This window comes from Caenorhabditis briggsae (assembly GCF_000004555.2).
Source record: "Caenorhabditis briggsae complete genome, chrV, whole genome shotgun sequence".
Lineage (NCBI taxonomy): Eukaryota > Metazoa > Nematoda > Chromadorea > Rhabditida > Rhabditidae > Caenorhabditis > Caenorhabditis briggsae.
Window position 1 is genome coordinate 18627721 of NC_013488.2, and position 14773 is coordinate 18642493.

The 14773-nt window shown below is 36.6% G+C and overlaps 3 protein-coding genes across 3 annotated transcripts; 1 reads left to right on the top strand and 2 right to left on the bottom strand.

Annotated features, from left to right (window-relative positions):
* Positions 1–648: 648 nt before the first annotated feature.
* Positions 649–1572, top strand: CBG03528 (the record flags this gene model as incomplete). Its single annotated transcript, XM_045238575.1, has 2 exons — positions 649–897; positions 1510–1572. The coding sequence occupies 2 exons, from the start codon at positions 649–651 to the stop codon at positions 1570–1572; spliced, it is 312 nt and encodes a 103-aa protein (XP_045092421.1).
* A 2280-nt stretch (positions 1573–3852) lies between these two features.
* CBG03529 lies at positions 3853–5833 on the bottom strand (the record flags this gene model as incomplete). Its single annotated transcript, XM_002638413.1, is given in 7 exon segments — positions 3853–3996; positions 3999–4046; positions 4507–4631; positions 4679–4901; positions 4904–4963; positions 5049–5317; positions 5590–5833. Coding segments are annotated over 7 exon segments (1113 nt in total).
* Positions 5834–11239: 5406 nt separating this feature from the next.
* CBG03530 lies at positions 11240–12613 on the bottom strand (the record flags this gene model as incomplete). The annotated part of the gene is given in 6 exon segments (XM_002638414.1): positions 11240–11371; positions 11504–11629; positions 11679–11912; positions 12125–12220; positions 12385–12546; positions 12548–12613. Coding segments are annotated over 6 exon segments (816 nt in total).
* Between the last annotated feature and the right edge of the window lie 2160 nt (positions 12614–14773).

Sequence of the window (14773 nt, forward strand, 5' to 3'; positions counted from 1 at the left end):
TTTCTGAGTTTCTGAATTTTCACGCCATAATGCAAAAACTAGTTCGTGAACTTTGAAAATTCGAATTCCCCCAAAAGCAAAACACGTGACAGTTCCAAAATTCTCAAAATCCCCGTTTTTCCATCCAATTCGGTGGGAAAAAAGGAACCACGACTGTCTCTAGAAGACAATTTATTCTTCATAAATTTTCCTAACATTCCAGAAGGAACGGATTTGTTAAAAGAAAAACAGAATCGATTCGGCAAAACGATGGGAACAAATGGAGGGTTTGTTTGGGAAATTGGCTTGGCGGGAAATTCAAAAAATTGACTTTGGCTTAAAATAGTATTTTTAATAGCCTACGAAAGTAGTCTAAAATTTTTCAATTTTTCTGAAAATTTTAGTGAATGCTGCACAAAAAAAGAGCTTCATTTTTGTATTGACAACTTTTTTCTAGCTACAGTAGTTTTTGAGTTATGCGCCGAATAGCGCAGGCGGGAGACAGGATGCAGACATGACTTCTTTAAAGGCGCATATCTGAAAGACTACGGTAGCTAGGAAGTCGCCAACTACAAAAGTGAAGCCCTAGTTTTGTTTGGTAAGGTCTGACAGCTTCTAGACATTTATAGCCCTCATAATTCCAGAAATTCCGAAAAGTTTCGCAAACACATGTCCGCAAATTCTTGGAAAGTGTGTGGCCGTCAGAAATCAACTACCGTACTTCCGTCAATGGTCATTGCTCAGAATTTGGATGAAATCGATGTGCAGGATGTGAAGATGACGACTTCAATGGATGAAAAAGGCATTACTCGTCAGTACTGTGTGACGTGGATTGATTTGGAGAAGAATAAGAAGACGTCAGATGAGGATGATGATCGGGAATTCGTGGGTCTGAAGATGACGTCATCAATGGCAAAAGTACATGAGGGAATGAAGACTGGAAGTTAGTGAATTTGGAAATTCAGAAATTCAGAAATTCAGAAATTCAGAAATTCAGAAATTCAGAAATTCAGAAATTCAGAAATTCAGAAATTCAGAAATTCAGAAGTTCAGAAATTCAGAAATTCAGAAATTCAGAAACTCAGAAATTTCANGAAATTCAGATATTCAGAAATTCAGAAATTCAGAAATTCAGAAATTCAGAAATTCAGAAATTCAGAAATTCAGGAGTTTAGTATTACTGTAGTTTCAATTTTTCCAGAAATCCAATGCGACGGACCTTGTGGTAAAGTGGTGAATCTGGGTGACGTGGCACAGTTTGGATGTGATCATGTGATTTGCGACAAGTGCCGTCGATCGCAAAAGAGCACCGCGCTTTTTGATGGTGAGCAATTTTTTTAAAATCTGTAAAAATTATGAAAACAATTTTTTTTAATTTCAAATCATTTTCTCTCATAATCTTCTGCTTGTGAAAACTAATGAACACCAGTAATGCCACACGGAAGCTTTCAAGAACGGTCTACCTATTTAACACAATTTTTGAAACAGAGAAAAGTTCTTAAATGTAATCATGCTCCTTTGCTCATTCAGGTTCTCCCGGATGCTGCCACATGGATTGCATCGAACGTGCTACACATGACAGACAAAAATTGAGTCCGGACGTCGGTTGGATTCGATGGCTTCATCGATTTCGCTTCGCTCGGTTAGTACAGTAACCCCAAATTTCTCAAAATTCTTGCTCAGTGAGAGCTTCAAAATGAGTATAATCACGTCCAGGGTTTTTTTAAACTACAGTAATCCGTCTAGAACGAAGGTCCATGGGAAGTGCTCCATGTTCACGTGTGCATTGTGAAGCGATGGTCGAGCCACGTCTACCGTACCCAACTCGACTACAATTCCCGTCTCAAACTCGTGTCGCCGAGTTGACTAAAACTCTTCATGCCTATGAGTAGGTCAAAAATTCCAAATTTTCATATAATTTCAGTCATTTTAAGCCAAAAATCGGCATTGTTTGACGAGAATGAACCGAGTTAAGGATTTTTGAAAATTTTGAAATTACCGTACTTCTCCTAGGTTTTTTTCCAGTTTTTTGGTATTCAGTATTTTTGGGTTTATCTCAATTAAAACTTCAAAATAAATATAATCATGACTAGATTTTCAAAAAAAAAAGGGTTTACTGTACTTTTCGCGGTTGGACCGATTTTTGATTTCTTTCCTAGTTTGAACCATTTCTTCGGAAAGTTATATTTTTGAACTCAGCTCATTTAGAGCTTCAAAATGAGCATAATAATGACTAGTAAAAAAAAGAAACATTCTTGGATTAATGTAGTTTGACTTTCCCACTAAAACTACCATATCTCGAGTTGCAGTAATCCTAGAATTATGACTTAACTACCATTCAACTTGGCTTCTCGAGAGCTTTCAAATGACAATAATCATGTCGATTTACCAAACTTTCTTGGATTACTGTACTTTCAGGACCTCAATCGCGAACGGCAACTCGTACTACAGTATCCGCAAGCCACGTGGCATGGAAGATCTCCAACCGTTGTCACTGAAAGACACGAATCTTCGCTTCTATCATTTGCCGGGATACAAACCGCTGCGTAGCGGCAAATTGTATGTACTTGTGGTTGGAACTGGCGTTCAATTGTACTGAGCAATCGTGGAAGAAGAAAAGGACAAAAATTGGATTAGAACTGTGGTCTTTTTTCGAATAAATGGGTTTTGAATGGAAGAAATGTTCACTGTTTCAATTTTTTTTAAAAAATTTTATAATTGTAATTGTTTAATGTTAATCACAGGGCTGGGCGAGCAATCGGCTTTCGTCGGAAACGAATTGCTTTCGTCGGAAACGAAAAACACGCGCAAAACGAGATTAAAGGCGCACATAATTTTGCCGATGTGTCTGGACACGTAAAAAATGGCGTGGAAAATTAATTTTGAATTTTGAACAATTTTATTAAAAATCGCTTTAAAAATTCAACATTTATTTTTTACGTGTCGGCCTTTAATCTCGTTTTGCAAAACAAGGGCGGAAAATTTGCAAAACGTGAGGATTTTTCTCCCTTCCTCGCCCACCCCTGGTTAATCATCCGATCTTTTCTAACATCAGTTGGCATAGAAATTTTGAAAATCTTCAGTAAAATATGGATTTCCAAAAAGTTCGAAAATGTTTTTTTCGCTGTTTTCCCCTGCGAATTCGTTTCCCCTCTTGCCGTAAACCGATTTTGATACCTCCAAAAGGAACAGAGATAAATTAGATCAAAGTTGACTTTTCCTTCTATCAAAGGTTTGTCCTTCTATCACCGATTTTCGTTAATCCTCCGAATTTCCGAACTTTGAAAATATTTTTAAACTAGAATAAAGAAAACAACCATTTTTTAAACATACCGTAAAACCTCTAATAGAACGACACCCGGATCGTCCACTTTGAGCCTATATATCTCATTTCTTTTGAAAGATATCAAAAAGTGGTTAACTAGTAAAATGTTTATCAGGTTATCAGCAACATTTTACCAGTTAGCCACTTTTTGNATATCTTTCAAAAGAAGTGAGATATATAGGCTCAAAGTGGACGATCCTGGTGTCGTTCTATTAGAGGTTTTACGGTATTTCGAAATTACTCCAATTTTCAGGACATTTTCAAACGCGATTGGGATAGTGATTATGCCCATCCACTGGAGGAATACTTTGAAAAATGTGTCACAAGCAATACTGGTGACTTTTGTGAAGGCAAAAAGGACCCGAGACTTTTTGCCACCCCAACAAGTGCAAATTCTGAATAATTTTATTTTATTTTTTTTGAAAAATATTTCTGCTCAATTTCCCCAAAAATTACTGGTTGGTTTGCTTTCTGCCATTCTTTGTATTTTTTGTAATTTTCCGGTTGTACATAATATAGATCTTTGATTTTTCGAATAAAAAATTTTTTCATTTTGTATAGACAACTTGAAAATTAAAAGTTCCCGAACTTTTCGGTGTCGCTTTTAATTTCGAGCAACCGAATAGTTTGGAGAATTCCAGTCGAAATTTCGGTATACACAACATGCTGAGCAGTGGGACCATGAAAATACAGGAGAGGAGAACATGTAGCCGTACGCACAGAAGTAATTGGTATGACGGATTCCTGGAATTTTATGAAAAATTAAAATTTGAGAAAAAAAGAGCTAGAGCTAGCTTTCAGCTTCGACCTAGCTTTGAATTAGCTTTTTGTGTGCTTTGAGCTTTAAGCTAGCTTTGATATTTAAGCTAGCTTAGGACTTTGAGCTAGTCTTCAGCTAGCTTTAAGTTAGATTTGAGTTTCGAAATAGCTTTGAGTTAGCTTTAAACTTTGAGCTAGCTTTGAGCTTCAAGCTAGCTTAGATCTAGCTCAAAGCTTAGAGCTAACTTTGATCTTTGAGCTAGCTTTAAACTTTAAGCTGAGTCAGCTTTAAGCCTAGCTTTTAGCGTTGAGCTAGCTTTGAGTTAGCTTTAAACTTTGAGCTAGCTATGAGCTTTAGGCTAACTTTAAACTTTTGAGATAGCTTAAAACTAACTTCGAGCTTTGAGCTATCTTTGGCTCTCGATTTTTCAAAGTTCGTGCTCACCTTCACCGAGTAGCACTTTCCACTGTCTTACTGTAAGTGGAAATGACAAAATCAGTTCTGTAGAGCTTTGTAATAAAAGTACAGTTGAATAATTTAAGCACAGTTTTGCCGGATTTCCGCATTCTGAATTTTTGGATTTTAACTTCTTCCAAAATTGAGAAAATACTCACTTTTAAAAACAAATTTTTCAAAAATTTGAACCATGACCAGGGTAAAATTCGTTAAAACCGCAAAAAGTAACAATGTGTTGTTGAAAGACATGGAAATTAAAAAAACGTCCGGTGATGCTATCCATTGAGCACAGATGTCATTGATTGTGATGTCTCCAACTGCTAGATGAGCCAGGGTGAAGAAAAGCTGGAAGTGGTTTAGCGGGAATTTGAATTTCTCAAAAATCGAAAAGATTTGGCATTTTTAAAGACTAACATCATGAAAATCGGTTGAAAATTAAGAAAGTTATGGGGTTTTTGAATTTTGGGAATCAAATTTTTTTTCAAAAATCGAATTTTCAAAATTTCAGACTTTTAAATAAAGACTTACCTCTGAAAAAGTGATAAAAACTTGAAAAGCAATCATATTGAAAATTTTCAGTCGTTTTTTCAAAAAAACCAAGCAAATATGATCGACGGCGATTGGTACAGTAATCAGACCCGCCGACTGGAAGCATGCCAAAACGAAATGTCTTAAAAGTGAGCAATGGAGAATCGAGGGGTATTCTGGAGCCTTTCCGAATAGGAGAAACATTGTTTGCCACGTGGAAAGGAGGTAGAATGGCCAATAGAGGATTTGGGCGGAGAATGTGGCAAAGGAGATGGAGTTCTGGATATTGGGATTCGGATATTCTTTTTTCACATTCTGAGAAACTCCAGATTCCAGATTTCAGATTCCAGATTCCAGATTCCAGATTCCAGATTCCAGATTCCAGATTCCAGATTCCAGATTCCAGATTCCAGATTCCAGATTCCAGATTCCAGATTCCAGATTCCAGATTCCAGATTCCAGATTCCAGATTCCAGATTCCAGATTCCAGATTCAAATTCTAGAAAATTCCGATTTCCTTTCAGAATAAAAAGTTAAAAACCCACCGCAAACTCCAGCAACAACTTCTTCCGTTTCCACAAAAAAACACAAAGGGCCATACTGGCCAACAGGGATACTGTATCCACAAACCACTCCGACAGTAACCTATGTGAATGCTCAATGGCAGTATAAGTTGGCTCAAAAATATCATCCCATCCCGTTTTATCAATAGAGCGTATTTTGTGAATTTTCGCATCTGTCGATTTGTACAAATATGGATAGAGATCATATAGGGAATGGTTCATTTTTAGGTAAATCTGAAAGTTCTGAAAATTAAAAAATCTGAAAAAAATACCAAAAAAAGAAATGTTAAAACCAAAACATACAATGTTTTTACAAAATCGAAAGAGGACAAAAAATTCTGGTCAGTAAAAGGGATAATCCGAAAAATGCCGCCTACGCCAAAAACATGTGAAAATGGAAAAATTGAAATTGATCTTTTAATATTTTTTATAAATTCAACAATTCCGATTTTTGCTGTTTTTTTCGATTTTTTCGCTCATTTTTGGATTGCTGATCCATTGGAACCATATATTCGTCATTGGTTTCTTGGTAGCGCATTGATGGTTGATTTCCTATAATTAGGGTTAATTGGAAATGTTTAATTAGCCTAAAAAAGATTTTTCAGCTAACTTTCCACATTTTTCAACAATTTTCTAGCCTAATTAAAAGATAATTACCTAAATACTGTGCCATATATGGAATCTGACAATGGCAGTCATCTGTGGTGTCGTTAATTGGGGTCATGCCATGAGGACACTTGAAGAATGCTTGAAGATCTTCTCGAGCACTGATTTCACAGCCTTCTTGATAGCAACGATCACACCCGACTTGTTTTCTGAGAGAGAAATGTCAATTTAAGACTAATTAGGTCAATCAATTAGTTGGAAAACTACGAAATAACTCAAAAATTGATTTTGAAAAGCAAAAAAAAGAACTGAGAAATTGAGAAGTTCAGAAGTTACAAAATTCAGAAATTCAGAAATTCAGAAATTCAGAAATTCAGAAATTCAGAAATTCAGAAATTCAGAAATTCAAAAATTCAGAAATTCAGAAATTCAGAAATTCTGAAATTCTGAAATTCTAAAATTCTGAAAATCGGAAATTCAGAAATTCAGAAATTCAGAAATTCAAAAATTCAGAAATTCAGAAATTCAGAAATTCAGAAATTCTGAAATTCTGAAATTCTAAAATTCTGAAAATCGGAAATTCAGAAATTCAGAAATTCAGAAATTCAGGAATTCAGAAATTCTGAAATTCAGAAATTCAGAAATTCAGAAATTCAGAAATTCAGAAATTCTAAAATTCTGAAAATTGGAAATTCAGAAATTTAGAAATTCAGGAATTCAGAAATTCAGAAATCCAAAAATTCAGAAATTCTAAAATTCTGAAAATCGGAAATTCAGAAATTCAGAAATTCAGAAATTCAGAAATTCAGAAATTCAGAAATTCAGAAATTCAGAAATTCAGAAATTCAGAAATTCAGAAATTCAGAAATTCAGAAATTCTGAGATTCGAAAATACTGGATTTCACAGAGTTAATTGCTCAATTAACTTCCTTATTACCTGCATGGATCACAATGCACCTTGATTTTCATCCCATCCTTGGTTCGTTTACACCTTGGGCAAATATCCAAATCCGCCGAGAAATGATCAATTTTGTGAATCGCCAGGAATACTTGTACGGTCTTAATTGGTCACTAATTAGATTAATTTTAATTGATTCATAGAATTCCAGATAATTGAGCTCAAAGTTAAAGGTTTTTGTTGGCTTCTGTTAGAGGAAACCCTGTAAAGTCCATTTTCAATTAATTACCTTATCATAAGTGCTTCTCAATTTCGCCGTAATTATATCTGAATAAATATGCTCTGTTATCATATGCCTATGCCTCTGTAAAGCATTCAATGATAATCTGGATACAGATGGAAGGAGTGCAGAATGAGTTTGAGAATCGAAATTATGCTTAAGTGCCCAATTAAGCCAGCAAAGCGCCACAATTGGTTGACGGAGGTGTGCCTAAAATTGGGTAATTAACAATCGCTAATAAATATATTTTTACATTTTCAATTAAATATTTCATACAGCGAAGTTCGAGGCCTTTAGCTTGGAACCTTTGTGAGAGCCGCATGCAGGTTTCTAGGGTTTCATCTGAAAAAACCTTATATGTGCTCTTTGAGCTTAATTATCTCGGTTCCTGTAGAAGATGCCAAACATTTGTTAACTGATAAATTGCTTATCATAGTATCACCAATGTTTTATCAGTTGACACTTTATTGATATTTCTTATAGGAACTGAGATAATTGAGCTCAAAGTGACCATACCTGAAATATCCTTAAGCGCTGGACACGGGATACACGACTCCACAAACCACCGGAATTGAGTCGATGGGGTGGGATCAGACATGCTGGATACGTTAACCTTGAAATTATTAGTAATTAAATTTTTAATTAGGATATTTAGGGCAAGAAGTTAAAAAAGTTGTGAGTAATTAAGTTGTTAATTAGTCTTATTACTCACATGATAATCCTTATTGCTTTCCTTGGACCCACTAAGTAGGTCCTTGAAAAATACCGAAGCATGGCAGAGTTGGTGGCGACATAACATGAATCGGGTGGACTAGAAAACGTCATTTTTGAAAATTTTCAACTCCAAAATCAATTCTACAACTCACATTAACCACAATATCAGCTCTGCACCCTTCCAAATGACACTGAGAATTCAGATAATCCATCTGATTGATCACAGCTGTAGACGGACCCATTTTCTTTTGTGGCGACTTTGATTTGCTTTTCAGCTTTCTCTCCTCATTCGATTCTCGTTTCATTTTCCTTGGAGAATGTGATCGAGCCCTCATAAGTGGTCCAGGAACTGGAGCTTCAAATTGTGGAGACTTGGATGGTGGGTAGAAGACGTCGTCGATTTCTCGCGGCTCCGTGTTCCAGGAATGGATTCCGAATGACTCCTGAAATTATGGTTGAGTTGAATGAAACTATGAAAATCGAATTTTCCAGGCACAAAACTTTCAAATACCGCTTAATATGATATCAGATAGTTGGCAAGTCTGAAAACTTTGGGTTACTGCAACTAGAATCGTTGTACAGTACCGGTCAATAAGATATACAAAAACAAACGTATTTTAAGTTGTTTTTTAGCAGTTTCGACTATCTTCAGTGGTCTGGAAACCAACGTTCTAGCACTTCTGAAAGCTGAGCTACAGCGGTTCCACGTTACGAAGAGACGCAGACACTTAGAGTGTCTCGTCGTCTGCGTCTCTAGTTATTTTAGCGCCGAAATATCTCATTTTTAATGCTCTCTTTTTTTACTCAAATAGTAGAAAAATTTTTCATGTCAAAAATTAGAAGCATACTTGCAAGGCCGGGCCGATAGGAAGATTTTCCCGGCCCGGCCCGTCCGGCCCGCCTCACTTAACTGAATTTTTTTTTTCAAATTTTCCCTTTTTTTTCAAAACTGGTTCCAGATAAGTTAGTTTTCAATTTTTTTTTTTTTGAAAAATCGGGAAAAAATCAGCTTTAGTATTGACCCCAGGCCCTTCCCGGCCCGCGGACCGGCCCGTGATTTTGCAACTATGATTAGAAGTAATAGTAGAATTTGGTACATAGAGTCATCAAGATATTGTAAAAACGTATTTTCCAGTTCAATTTCAGTCTTTTTGATCATTTTCAAGGTCTGGAGCTCGATTGTCAAGGTTCCGATCTCTTTGAAAACTTTGGAGGGTGTAAAGCAGACTTAGATTGAAAACTTCGCATTCGCAGAATTTTCGGAAAATTCATAGTTTTTCAGTTATTAGCCAGTTTCTGAAAGACAGCTGTTTTTTCATGTTTTCAGTACAAAACCTGGCCAAGGGTTAAAAATACGAAAAGTTTGAATTTTCTAAATTACAAAGCTAAAATTTTCAGCTCGAATTATCAAAAACGAGTTTCCCATCCCGGTTTTCCCTAAAAACTAATTTTCAGCTCTCTAGATCGTTTTTTCGTAAAATCTAGTGTTCCGTCTGCAAACACCATGTAGACCAAAGTGTTTGCAGACCAGACACCAAACTTTACGACGAATCGAGCGAACGGGCTGGAAATTGGTTTTTAGAGGTAAGAAAGCATGGAAATCTTGTTTTTGATAGTTTGAAGTAAAAATTTTGAATTCTAAAGGGTGAAAATAGTGTTTTTTTTCTTTAAAAATGCATTTTTTGTACTGAAAACTTTTAAAAAGGAATCTTTCAGAAATAAGCAAGTGGCTGGAAAACTAGGAGTTTTCGGAAAATTCTTAAAACGCAAAGTTTTCAATCTTGGTCTGTTTTACACCCTTTAAAATTTTCAAAGTGATCGAATACTTGATAGCCGAGCTCCGAACTCTTGAAAATAGCTGAAAATCAACTGAAAAATCCGTTTTGAAAAATCCGTCAAAATTTTAAATTTCAAACGACTCACATTTGACCTGCTACTGCTATGGTTATTCTTCTGCTGAAGGCTCTGATAGTTTGGAGTTGGAGATGGTGGGAGGGGTAGGTAGCAGACTGGAGCATACGGAGCATACGGTTTGAAGTTTTGGCGGGAAATCTGAGAAATTTGAATTTTGGAAAACGCTGGAATTCCTAGACATTTTTGAAAATTATAGAAATTTTCAAGTGGTTAGAAAACTGAAAATCCCCAAAATCCTAGAAATTCTAAAAGTTACGAAATTTTCAAAAAATTAGTTTGAAAGTCTCAAAACACTGAAAATGAACAAACTTCCAGATTCTTAAAAAATACTTACCATTTGTCCATTTTCCGATGATCCATTCCTATTGTGACTTGTTCTTTTTTGTGGGGATTTCGAGCGATGTTCCACGAGTCTTTTCAGAAAACTCGCCATTTTCAGCCCCACAGATTTTCAGCAATTTTTCCCAGAAGCTGGACTAGAAAAAAAAATAAGAATAGAAAAAAAATGAGTCAGGTAGTAGTAAAAAATTCTCTCTTGTCACAAATCTATCACCAGAACCACTTGTCACTCATTTGGCGGAGAAGAGAGGATCTGAAGAAAAAGAAGAAGATGGCAAAAAAATTTTGAAGGCGCATGACAGCTGCTGCTCTTGGGGTTGGGGAGGATAGAGAGATGGGGGATAATAAATAAAAACGTGGAAGACGAATGGAAGGAAATGAGAGAGAGAGAGAGAGAGAGAGAGAGAGAGAGAGAGAGAGAGAGAAATATGTATCTTATCAGTGGCAGAGAATCTGAAAGTCCTCAGAATGCTTTAAGAATGCTAAGGTTTTTAAGGTCGGGATTATTCCGAAATTCTGAATTTTTGAATTTCTGAATTTCTTAATTTCTGAATTTTTGAATTTCTGAATTTTTGAATTTCTGAATTTCTTAATTTCTGAATTTTTGAATTTCTGAATTTTTGAATTTCTGAATTTCTTAATTTTTGAATTTTTGAATTTCTGAATTTCCGAACTTCTGAATTTCTGATTTTCTGAATTTCTGAATTTCTGAATTTCTTAATTTCTTAATTTCTGAATTTCTGAATTTCTGAATTTCTGAACTTCTGAATTTCTGAATTTCTGAATTTCTGAATTTCTGAATTTTTGAATTTCTGAATTTCTGAATTTCTGAAAATTAAGAAAACACTTCTCAACAGAAACATCTTCATTTGAAAAATTATTTATCATATTTCCGACAGCAGACCATAAAAAGGCCGAAAAACAAGAACGCAACTTCAATAAAAGTGACCAAATTGATGCCCATCAGTACTCCCAACTGGCCTCCAAGTTGGGAAAGGAACTTGTTGAACTGGAACAATTATTTTTAAAAATTTCGGAATTTCCGGAGATTCAAATGGACCTAAATTCAAAGTTCTAGCTTGAAAATGAAGAAAGCTATGGAATTTTCACAATTTCACAATTTCAAAGTTTTAAAACTTACATCCATCGCTGGAGTCTCTGCATAGATTTTGAAATCGAGCTGTGGTAGGACGACATTTATCATTAAATTATCCAAATATCTGGTCTGACAAGCTGGTACATCAGATGAGACAGCACAGGAGATAGGCTGAAATATTTCTGATTAAAAGAAGAAATCCCAAACCCCAAATCCCTACCAAATTCACAAAATTCGCTTTGCTCCAGGTAACGGAGTACTCCTGATTTGAGCACGGCAACGGACAGACACACGTCGGCCACGTGGACGGATCTCCGGCGGCTTCAGAAGCATCAGTCACACAACTTCTCTCCGATAGCTGGCAAGACGTGGCGTTTGGCGCTTTTGGATACCTGGGATCCATACAATTGCATTCCGACTGGATACGGTCCTGGTAGCACGTGCGTAGGCAGCCCTGGGAATTTGGAAGTTTCGAGAAAAGTTTGTCGAATTTGAGATCAATCATCTTGATTCTTGTAAAGGATATCCAAATTCTGTCCACTGATAAATTGTTTATCATTTTATCACCATTATTTTATCAGTTGGAAAATTTCTGATATCTTTTAAAGGAACCAAGATAATTGAGCTCAAAGTTGAAGGTTTGGGTTTGCTCCTATAAAAGCTCACATCTGTTGTATAGGCACCCGGATAATAGTAATTTTTGACCTCGGAAGTTTTCTTCACACATTTTCCGTATCGTCCACCAAGTCGTGTGTACCTTGTCTGAAATTGAGGGTTTTCAAAAAATTCGACTTCGCGCCAAAAATTCTGAAATCCTGAAGGCAAGAATTGCGAGGAAGTTGGCAGAGATCATAGGGGCTACAAGGACTACAAAGACAACAAACTGTATAGACTACAAAGTCTACAAAGCCTACAAACTACAGTACCATAAAAATATTGATAGTTGACTCGGCATTGGGTTCAGCATTATACCGAACGGATTCTGAGAAGACGTACTCATCCCGATTATGAATAAAAACGTTGATCGCTGCTGTGTCGTACCATGGAGCATATTCGTCTTGACGAGTCTTCATGAAGGCTTGTATTCCTGAATGTTTTTTGAATTAAATTTTTTTTTTGGAATTTTGGACCTCCATGTCTTCCGGATCGTCTCATCAAGTATGTGAAATTATGATCCTGATGGTTGAAAGTGAAGCAATTTCCCAACACCACATCGTTCCACATATAAATGTCTTTGCTGAAAAACAATTTTTTAAAGCTACCGTACCCACTCTAATACAATGGCCCCAACCCACGCCTCTTCTAACTTTCAACTTCGAGCCTAGTCATCTCAGTTCTTGTCAAAGATATCAAAGAGTAATCAACTAACAAAACATTGGTAATTTTATGAGGAACATTTTATCAGTTAACCACTTGTTGATATCTCTCACATGGAATGAGATATATAGGCTCAAAGTTGCGGGCGCTGGTGCGCAGGAAACCGGGGGGAGGGGCTCTCTCAGCTGTCCTCGGTTCCTATGAACGATATCAAAAAGTGGGCAACTAAAAAATTATTGGTAATATTATGCTAAACATTTTATCAGTTGACCACTTTTTGATATCTTTTACAGGAACGGAGATATAAAGGTTCAAAATTGAGGCATTGTGCTCGACCCCCTTAGCTCACGACACCGTAGCTCAGCTGGTAGCTTCGTGGCAACTCTAGAATTGGGTCCATAAGTTCAACTGCCCCCTCCGCTTAAATAGCATTTCGAATTTTTGCTTCCAAAAAAATCCCCGCTCACTTCATATCCAATCTCTGATCCTCAAAAGCAATCCATGTGAACAAATCCGACACATCCCAACTCAACTCGGATCTCTCACTATCTGACAGTAACCCGGTGATGAACGGTACCATATCCTTGATTTGAGATGGGTTTTGCATTAGGTCGTTGAGAAGCTGAAATGGACGGAGCTTAAATAGAATGCAGAGCTTCTATGGTAGAACTTACCGAGATCATGGTGAGGTCCACACGACCATAGATCGCCATAAGGACGTCTTTGATGAGAGCATCTGAATTTTGTTTAATTAAAAAAATCTAGAATTTCAAAAACTCACTCAAATCACACAGCGTATCCACCCATTTATCACTACAACTGCATGTAAAGGTGTTGATGCCCTTTGTGCAATTCGCTTGATCGTCTTTTGTATTACACGGTGATTTGACCCATTGATTGTCAGAGTTTTTGAAAGGAACACACAAATCGATTACTGTAGATTACTGTAGTTTAGGGATTGGAGGAAACTACGAGTCTTACTTGTACTACAATTGACATCGGTTAGACCAGTTAAACATGTGCAGTTGTATCCTTTAAACTTTGGGGTGCAGGTACTGTTGTATTGGCAAGGGTCCGGGGTGCAGAAGTCGATCACTGAAAGTTTTAGGCTTTGAAAAATCCAAACATCGAAAGATTTAGTTCAATTCAGCATTCCAAAAAAACCCGAACCCCAGATTTTTGGACAAATTGAACCATTTTTGAGCCTTGAATTGGTTGCCTAACTTTGGTGATTAAGGTTTTTAGGCCACCATGGTTGAATGACCTAAAAATGACCTAACAAGCCGTCGGTGTGTTTTCCAGGTCATTCTGAAGTGGTGGCCTAACTTTGGGTTTTCTAGGCCATCATAATAAAATTACTATGATTAGCTTAATATGCCCCAGGTGTGCCTCCTAGGTCATTTTAATGTGGTGGCCTAGTTATTGCAAATTGAGATTTCTAGGCCACCATGGATAAATGACCTAGAATTGGTCTAACATGCTTCTGGTGTGTTTCCTAGCTCATTTGAACGTGGTGGCCTAACTTTGGGTTTTCTAGGCCACCATGGTTAAATGACCTAGAATTGGCCTAACATGCTACTGGTGTGTTTTCTAGGTCATTTTAATGTAGTGGTCCAAATTGATTATAGAATCACCACACTCCAAAAACAATAATTATTAATTAATGAGGCATGTGCGCTCTATTGTCCACCTTTCACAAAAGGGAGAGGTGTCCGTTGCTATTGGTGACCCAAGTGTGAAAGGTTTTCTATTGTGTTGTTTCCTAAAATTATGAACTATTCATCATTTTGGAATTCACAGCTCTTTTTTCTCTCCACAAGCTCTTAACTCCCCAAAAATGCTTCTCTCAATTTTTATATTCCTCCTGAAGATTCCCTACAGTAACCATCAAACTGTCTCCTATGTGGCAGCATCCGTAAATCCACCCCATGGATGTCCGAATTTTGAACTATGCACTTCTGTGACAACTACACTGATTTCCAGTACAAATGTGTCTAC